Below are 9,863 nucleotides of genomic sequence, written 5' to 3' on the forward strand. Positions count from 1 at the left end.
TAGTTGCTGGCACTCGTCACGGCATGCAGTCAATTTTGTTCACTTGCGCCATGTTCCAGGCTTCTTCGCGACAATCGTTTAAGAGTCACTGAAGTTGAGTGTCAGCGCTGCACTTGTCAGTGGAGTCAAATACGTCAGGTGAGTAGGGTGGGTGGGTCTTTCTAGAGATGAAGCAGAAACAGAATGTTCACAGTGACCAAGCAGAGTCTTCAACAGCCACAACAAAAACATCTGGGTTTTAGTTCATTGTCCACTCGCAACGAACAGCCTGCTTTTCCATTCACAACATACACACATTTTGAAACAATTTCCGCACGGTGTTGCTCGTGGTTTTGTGTGCTGAAGGGTGCGTCAACCTGGCTCCATGTTTTCTGGTTGTTCAACCCGCAGCTCACAGCTACAGTTGCCTTCTGAGAAAGGAGTACTCTTGACGTACACATCAATGCGCCGTGTGTCTTTTTCACGGTTTGCAACTGTGTGCTGTCATTTCATGTGTTCCCAATGCACGGCATAGTAAGACATTAATATTGTGCCTGTACTAGCGACAAAAGAAAACAACAACCAATCAACCAAAACAACTACCAGAAAAACTAAACAAGAGAAAATATACTGAATGTGTACATTCCACTGTACCGGAACACAAAACCCTTAACACTGAGTACACTTTAGAACATGTTGATTCTTGATTGGTTTTCCCTTGAACTCTGAAAGGTCACGTGGGGTCTGCAGAAAATACTTTTATAACCGCCACTTCAGGCAGGACTACAGATGACGTATGCAATAGAGGTTTCGCCGAGGTCATCTTGATGACTGACGTAATCTGACGCAACAAAAAAGGGAGGCAAATTTGTCGTGGTCCAGAGGTACACCTAAACTGTAACGAGCGCAGTTGCTGCAGAGAGTCTAATTGAAAGAACACGCGGTCTTACTCAATTTGTGAAACGTAAGAACCAACGAAACACTGCCACACAAACACACACTCCAAGGCCTGCCCATCGGAAACTGAACACCAGAACGCCATGAAAAAGTTAAAGGATGCAGTAGAGATCGTCTACTACACTTTACAGACCCAGCTTCACCTCAAACACTTGTAACAAAGTTTTCACGTAGCATGGTCCGCTCCTGTCTCAGGTACCCTATGCCACCCGTAACAGTATTCAACACTACCCCACATCGGTCTGTGTCTCAGTATGCAAGGAGCTCTATTCTATGCTGCTCCTTTGGCTGTAGAGACCATCTAGTCTGAAATTAGCCAGTTTGCCCATCACCCTTGATGAAGCCTCAACATTTCACAAATTCCAGTTTCAGATTTGAAACTTAGGACAAGTGTTTAGGATGTCTGAATGCTCTTATGGTCCAGGGTCACATTCATGGTAAAGTTCCTCGCACACACACACGCACAAAATGTGATTCCGTAAGAAATATGGACACGTGTCGGCCGAATCTTTCGTCGAGACATGTAACCAGAGTGCTTGTCCACTTCACATCCCCTTGTAAGCCAGCATGACGATCTTGACTGTATACACGAAGCACATCGATGAGGTCTCACAGAGACAGCCAACAGACCGACATTCTGGTGCAGGGATTGGTAGTTGTAGTAGGGTAAGGGGGGCTTAGAGCACAGACCCTGAACACAAAGACGCATCACTTGGGCCATTTTCTCCAAGGCTCCTGCCTAGGTTAGAGGGAGAAGGGCTTGACAGTCCTCGTCACAGGTGAACCGCCGTATCCTGAAGATGACCTGGTGAGGAGCTGCAGGTAGACAACAGGTAGGGGCAGGGGAAGGGGCAAGGGGGGTGGGAGGAGCTTGAGGTGGGCGGGAGGTTATAGGTATTTGAGGTCCAGTGCGTGGTGCAGGGCCGCCAGGTCCGAGTGGTTGGATATCCGCCAGAAGGGCCAGTTCATCTGCAACGGCACACAGACACACATTAAACACACATTTGGATTCCTTAAATACTATTAAGACTGTCCATTAGACCCTTTTCGGAACCGTTCTCTGTGGACTGAACAAAAATATACTTGCTCATCTAATCTGCAGTTAGTATTTTCTCGTAAAAACAATAAAACAAATATTTAAAAAAGGCCTTTCAGAAATGAAACATGACCCAAAAGGTGCAGACAGAAATAGTATATTTGGGAATACTTTCCCGTGTTAGGAAAACCACTACACAGTGAAAGTTTCTTGCAACATCACCCCCATTCACAATGAGCTTTAATTCTTGACTAACTTTCAACCATTGTTCTAAATAAATTCTTGTTTTAACATCAGCTCCTTAACAAATACAACATTTCGAACAGAGCAAACTTGTTAGTCTGAAACAAGTTCCATAAACCTACACCACTGACGTGCTATAACAGCAAAATGGGAGTGGCCAGGGTTAGGGGGGATGGGGGTGTTGGAAGAAGGGGTGGGGGCTGGTAGGGAAGAAAGAATGAAAACGCATGGAACGATATATGTTCACTACCTGCTTTGCGGCTGACTCTTCGTCGCGGCCATCCCCTACCACCACATAGGTACACTTGCGTCCGAACCGTGACACGACACGCTCGAAGCAGCTCTCCTTGCCTGCACACACACAAGCAGGTTTTTTTGTTGGTTTGTTTGCTTTACGCCCAGTCCACCACGAAGGGTGATATCAGGGCGGTGCTGCTTTGACATTTAACGTGCGCCACACACAAGACAGAAGTCGCAGCAGAGGCTTCATGTCTCACCCAGTCACATTATTCTGACACCGGACCAACCAGTCCTAGCACTAACCCCATAATGCCAGACGCCAGGCGGAGCAGCCACTAGATTGCCAATTTTAAAGTCTTAGGTATGACCCGGCCGGGGTTCGAACCCACGACCTCCCGCTCACTGGGCGGATGCCTTACCACTAGGCCACCGTGTTGCGGTCACAAGTAGGTCAGCATATCAGAACATTGGATGCTGAGAAAAACAACAATTAACAATCAATACAAAACAAAACAAAAACATTAAAAAAATTAACAACAACTGCCGAACATCAAATACGGCTGAAATTCTAACCTCTATAAAAGGAATCCTCACTGCCTGCACTAAAACAAGAGTTCTGTTTACCTTAGGATACTAAGTACATACTATGAATCTTGAAACACACAGAGAGGTTAATCGCCCCTTTGGCTTTGCGTGCATTGAACGTGTTCCCAATAAACCTAAGACAAAATGAACACATAATATGATCTTCATTCTAAAAAAAAAACGACATTGTCTGAGTCTGTGGAGCTGTCTGTCTGTGTGTGTGTAGCTGTGTGTAGGTGTCCAAGACATACCTATTTTGGTGGCACTGTAGATGTTCTCAATGTTGAAGACGCCGCCCAGGCCGTAGAGCAGGACCTTGGCCAGGGCTGGCACCAGCTGTGTCGTGGTCACCAGCACGTTGACACAGTCACTCCTGCACATCAAGTAATGTCTTGTGTTAATTACCACCGTCATTGATAATGCGCTGTAAAAAGAGAGTAATTTTCTAACTAAAATCAAAAGTTTCAAGGATAGGAATGCATATTATTTCTGATATCGTTTCAACACCTCCTCCCAACATGCCAACCCACAACTACGCATCACCTCCCCTCCTTCCCCCTCCCACACAAAAACAAACAACAATCCCAAATCAAACAAAAAACCTTGTAACATGAAATTATCCCCCCCCCCCCCCCCAAAAAAAAAAAAAAAACCAAAAAACCCACAGAACTTTGATACACAAAACTAAAGCAACAACAACTAAACAAAAAAAATCCCCCAAACACACACACACACACACACACACACACACACACACACTAGCACACGCATAACTGACCTTTGGCTGATAATGGAGAGAGACTTGAGAGCTGAAGCCAGCCAGCCATCAGTGAGAGCTTCGATCTCCTGGCGTAGCTGTAGCCACTGCTCTCGCTTCTGCGGACCTAGCAAACCTGAGCAAAACACACACAGCCATCATTAGTATTCTGGACATAACAAACCTCAGTTGCACAGAACATCAGCGCCTTGCCTCTATGTTCTGTTTAAGCTTTTGTTTTTGTGTGTACCTAGAAGATGTCGTTGACAGAAACATGCCATGATACTTTGCTGCGAAAAGCAAGAACAACACATAATAACAATTCGCGAAAGGCGAAATTACTACATTTAGTCAAGCTGTGGAACTCACAGAATGAAACTGAACGCACTGCATTTTGTCACAATGACCGTAGTCCGTAGAATGCAGTGAAATTGACGAGCCTGTTTAGCACGGTGGCGGTTGCGCTGTGCTGCATAGCACGCTTTTCTGTACATCTCTTCGTTTTAACTTTCTGAGCGTGTTTTTAATCCAAACATATCATATTTATATGTTTTTGGAATCAGGAACCGACAAGGAATAAGACAAAATTGTTTTTAAATCGATTTCGGAAATTTAATTTTAATCATAATTTTTATATTTTTAATTTTCAGAGCTTGTTTTTAATCCAAATATAACATATTTATATGTTTTGGGAATCAGAAAATGATGAAGAATAAGATGAACGTAATTTTGGATCGTTTTATAAAAAAATATTTTAATTACAATTTTCACATTTTTAATGACCAAAGTCATCAATTAATTTTTAAGCCTCCAAGCAGAAATGCAATACCAAAGTCCGGCCTTCGTCGGAGATTGCTTGGCCAAAATTTCAATCAATTTGATTGAAAAATGAGGGTGTGACAGTGCCGCCTCAACTTTTACAAAAAGCCGGATATGACGTCATCAAAGACATTTATCCAAAAAATTAAAAAACGTCTGGGGATATCATACCCAGGAACTCTCATGTCACATTTCATAAAGATCGGTCCAGTAGTTTACTCTGAATCGCTCTACACACACACGCACAGACAGACACACACACACACACCACGACCCTTGTCTCGATTCCCCCTCTATGTTAAAACATTTAGTCAAAACTTGACTAAATGTAATAAAAAGTAATAACAATATGCTCACTTTTCTAATTCTAAAGCACTTAAAAAGAAGAAAACAAATGAAGAAACAACAAAAAAAACTTGAAGAAACTTAACTTCCTTCTTCCACCAACCCATATTTTCACCACTCCCACCCTTCCTCCCCCCCCCCCCCCCCCCCATTAAGAAACGGAAAATGGTACAATAAAAAACAATAAGGGACCAGGCGGACAGCAATGAACAAAAACCAAAAAATCTATTACTCAATTACCATTCGGGAAAGAGGAAGAACTGATCAAATCAGAGACACAACAGCTGAGCTCCAGTCACTAAGCACAGGAGGTTAAAATCCTCTCTCTCTCTCTGTCTTTCTCTCTCTCTCTCCCCCTCTCTTTCTCTCCCCCGACCCCACACCTCCCATATCTCTCTATCTCTCGGTCAGAATAGTAAAGAAGTCACTTCCCACTGAAGTGGGTCCCCACATCATTCTTGAAAACTTAAAAGCTCTCTCTCTCTTTCTTTCTACTTGTATCTTGTTTGGTTTAAACATAAGTTTATTTTAACAAAGGTTACAATCGTGACATGTATACAAAGTTCACAGAAACAGCAACAAGCTAGAAGCTTATAGTGGTGTTCCTGCATGACAGTACAACAGTATCTTGTTTCTCCCCTGTTTCTTTATTTATTGTAATTCCATTAAAATTTCTCTAATTGTCGTTGGTGACAGACATTCTTTAGACAATTTCATCCTAATCAGCTCTCATCCTCTCCCCCCCCCCCCCCCCCCCACCCGGTCCCCCTCTCTTTTTCTCACAAAACAAAAGCTGCGAGTTCTCACTTGTTCTTAAACAAATTGATCCCTCTGATTTCATTTCGCAGACTTAAATAGGCGTCAGATAAAATGAATAAATTCTAAACAAAAAATCCAAAAAATCCCCCAAAAAATCCATGCTACAAAAAAAGCAGATGGGCTGTTGATTTTGGGGTATATGTCCATGTGGAAGCATGCTCTAAAGGCCGCATCAATGACTGGACTCACCTCCGACGTTGTTCCTGTAGCTGGAGTAGATCTCCTTCATCCTGCGGTACCTGAAGGCCAGCTTCCTCATCCAGTCCACCCCCCCTCTCACCCCCGTGGCCAGGCACAGGTTGGCGTTGTTGGCTGCCGCGTGAAATCCGTCCGTAGCGAAGTTGTAGTTGCTGAAAACATCAAATAAGTTTGCATGATACCATGTAGACGTGGACGTTTTGAAGAAGCTATGTGGCTACCTGGGAGAGAAGTGGGTTGGTGGGTGGGTGGGTGATATTTAACATCAAGAACAAGAACATCAGCAACAACAACACCAACAAAAACAATAAAAGCATCCAAGAAACCAACCATCTCCATCCAGCTCAACCTATTTAGCTAGGAAGCAAACAACCAACCGACTAACCAAACACAACACAACAAACAGACAAAACAACTCAACAACCCGCCCATTCACCCAATCAACGTTTATTTGTCTTCATTCTGCAATATACAACCCGTTTTTCAACTCAACTCCTTCCCCAACGACCCCTTCCTTATGTTCCTCTTATGACAAGGTTTTGTTTGGATTAACGACACAGAAGCATGCAAGCTGACCCCCACCCCAACCCCCCAACCCATATTTAACAGTAAGTGGAAAAGGACGGTAAACATCAAAGAGACGAAGCAGTGTTATCAAACCTTTAAAACAACCCCACAACAATCTCATTATTCAGCCCACCTACCGGAACAAAATCAGCAAAAAGGGTGGTCGACAAACTCAAATAAGTGCAGCAGGAATGAGAGGGAAGATAAAATAGGGAGGGGGGGGGGGCGGGATAACAGGAAAGAAATCAGGCAGCTAAAAAGTAAAGACTGTTTAATCCTCAGATAACCTCCATCCCACCTCCCTTCCACCCCCACCCACCGACGCTTTTTCTTGTCTTTCTACTTTCTACCCTGCTACTAATGAGCCCATTAGTTCGCTGCTTGGGAGTTCTTCCGCTTCTCTCCCTCTCTATGTATCAACACACACACACACACACACACACACACACACACACACTCTCTGTCTGTCGCTCTCTCTCTCATTCTCTCTCTCTCTCTCTCTCCCCCCCCCCCCTCCCTTCGCTCTCGTCTATCTCCATCAAGCTTCACCATTCCTAATATAATAAAACATGATTCTCTTCCTCCACCTCTCCCCTCGTGCCCCCCCCCCCCCCCCCCCTTAACCATCTTCCGTGTGTTTATTCCCGCTTCCGTTCCCCGTGTTTCGTAGATTCGAGTTCTTCTTTACTTTTTTCCTCTTAATGTTTTTACCTTTCACTATCAAAACTAATTGTGCCCCTCGGGGAAACACAGATAAATCGACTACACTGATATCAACTATGCCCTTTCCTTTTTTTTCGTAACAGCCAGTTTACGCTTGCCTACTACTGCAACTCCCAAGAGAAAAAGTCGAAAAAAAGACAAGGACAAAAAAAGACAACAACTCATGCCTGCATAAGTTCACAGCTAGCTCATAATTTTCACACACACAAATGGAAAAAGAAAGAAAGGAACACAAGAAAGAGAGGAGGAAAGACATATGACTCACGCCAGCATAACTTCAAGATAACTTTTTTAACAATTCTGAAGCCATCATACTGAAGAGGAAAAATAATAAAAATGTATATTATTTTGAAACAAACAAACCAAAAACAACAGCGAACAAAACAAACAAAACAAAACAAAAAGCAAACAAAAATATGATTTTGAAATAAACGGGGAAAGAATGAAAAAGAAGAGTTGCATATGATCCTGAAGTACTACAAGCTAACAGCTAATCCCCCTACACATATAAATAAACAAATTCAATGGGAAAAAAACCCCACCAACATTCATAGCAAAAAGAACAACATGAACGAGAACGACAAGGACAACAAGACCATCAAACAACATCAACAACAAGAACAGCAATGACAAGAACAAGAAACAAGGACAAGAAAACCAAAGACAAGAACTATCAGGACAAGAACATGAAACAAGAACAACAACAAGAACAGCAACGACAAGAAGAAGAAGAACAACAACAACAACAAAAGTCAAACACAATGGACAGAAAAAAGTAAAACAACTGACCTTAAATCTTGACCATTGTCATCTGAAGACACGTCATCTATATGAACTTGATCGCACTCCTGCAAAAGAAAGAAAGGTTATTCGTGGTCCTTCCACAATGTTCATGTATAAACTATAAAGTTAATTGCTTCTATGGCTTCCGACCACCACATTTCCCAAGGGTAGCGACACACACACACACACACACACACACACACACACACACACACAATCACACACACGCGAGAGCACACACACATACGTAAACACACACACACACACATACTCTCTCTCTCTCTCTGTCTTTCTCCCCCTCCTCTTTACACTACTCCCACCCCTAACCCCGCACTCCCCATCCCCCAGGCAGGTAGTAGACTAAAAAACAAACAGAGTATCGGCGAGCGAGGCGGTAGGAGGACAAAGGGTGGCTAAAAGAAGGGCTGGCAATCTCATTAGAGCGAGCGACGGCGAGGGCGGCGGGGCCAGTATTTGCACACAGCGCATAATAAGTCAGCGGCATGGGGCCTCAGGCTTCCACCCGCCTGCCTGGCGCGACACGGTAAACATCAAACACCACCCCAGTCACACGGACAACAACCACCCTCTTGCTCCCTCTCCCCCCCTCGAAACCCACAACCCCCATATACCGCCCCCACCACCGCTACCGTCCCGTCACCTCTTCTCCTGTCCCCAAATTCAGCCCCAGTGACTGTATGGTGACTTTGGTTATGGTCATGGCTAGAGTCCGAGCTAAGGTCAAAACCAATGATTTGTGAATATATATATTTTGTGTATTTTTAATTTGTTATACGGACAACAACTAATATCTCATTCCCTCAACCCTGAAGTAGACTCACTACCCTCTCCTAGTTTCATGTTCTCTTTTTGTTTACTCCTGTCCCCATGTCAACCCCTGACTATAATATTACGGTTTTGGTTATGGTCATAAATATAGGATGTTTTTACTTGATTCTCTCTCTGTGTGTGTGTGTGAATATGTGTTTGTGTGTGTATGTGTGAGTGTGTGTGTGTGAATATATATGTGTGTGTGTGAGAGAGAGAGAGAGAGAGAGAGAGAGAGAGAGAGAGAGAGAGAGAGAGAGAGAGAGAGAGAGAGAGAGAGAGAGAGAGAGAGAGAGAGAGAGAGAGAGAGAGAATTGAACTGAACTTTATTTTACAAGGATTACGATTTAAGGCTATGTCTTTTTTAACAATCTGCCCTTCAAACAGAAAAACTTGAACATAAAAAAACCACCAAAAAACCCACACAGTTTTGCCACCAAAAGTTCAAGGTTAACTCACAGAACTCTGCACAAAATATGACTGCCAAGTCTAGCAGGACCCATTTTGGTGGGCAACTATCAAATGATTATGACACTCGTTACTCATAAAAGCTAGAAGAATAAACCAACAACAAACAAACCTCGGAGTCTTGAGTTCCGAGTCATGAATAAGTGTCACAAAGATAATAAGTTCGCCTGCTGACTTCATAAAAGATCAAACAAATTAAGTGTGTGTGACTAAATCATTGACGTAAAGAAAAAAGAAGAATAAAAAAAAAAGTTTAAAAAAAAAGAAACCCCCTAAAATGGCAACATGATCTTCTTAAGTGACAAGAACACTAAACTTCAAACAAGGAAGGAGGACGAATTAGGAGGTGGGGGCGGGGGAATGGGGGTGACCTCATCTTAACGTCGGGGGGTGGAGGGGGGGGGGGGGGTGACCTCATCTTAACGTCGGGGGGACAAACTGCCATTGTGTTTCTCACGTCACTTCACGGCTTCCTAACACCGTCCGGTCCACCCCCAATCCCCCCCCCCCCCCACA

General features: G+C 43.6%; 1 protein-coding gene across 1 annotated transcript in view; it reads right to left on the reverse strand.

The window, feature by feature from the left end:
- Positions 1-466: 466 nt before the first annotated feature.
- Positions 467-9,863, reverse strand: part of LOC138966519 (eyes absent homolog 1-like) — a gene marked incomplete in the record, with an annotated part of 141,029 nt that continues 131,632 nt past the window's right edge. Inside the window, 6 exon segments of the mRNA XM_070338784.1 lie at positions 467-1,905; positions 2,466-2,566; positions 3,292-3,413; positions 3,819-3,933; positions 5,970-6,130; positions 8,058-8,116. Coding sequence (XP_070194885.1) covers positions 1,825-1,905; positions 2,466-2,566; positions 3,292-3,413; positions 3,819-3,933; positions 5,970-6,130; positions 8,058-8,116 — 639 coding nt within the window.

Source organism: Littorina saxatilis, linkage group LG5, assembly GCF_037325665.1.
Source record: "Littorina saxatilis isolate snail1 linkage group LG5, US_GU_Lsax_2.0, whole genome shotgun sequence".
NCBI lineage: Eukaryota > Metazoa > Mollusca > Gastropoda > Littorinimorpha > Littorinidae > Littorina > Littorina saxatilis.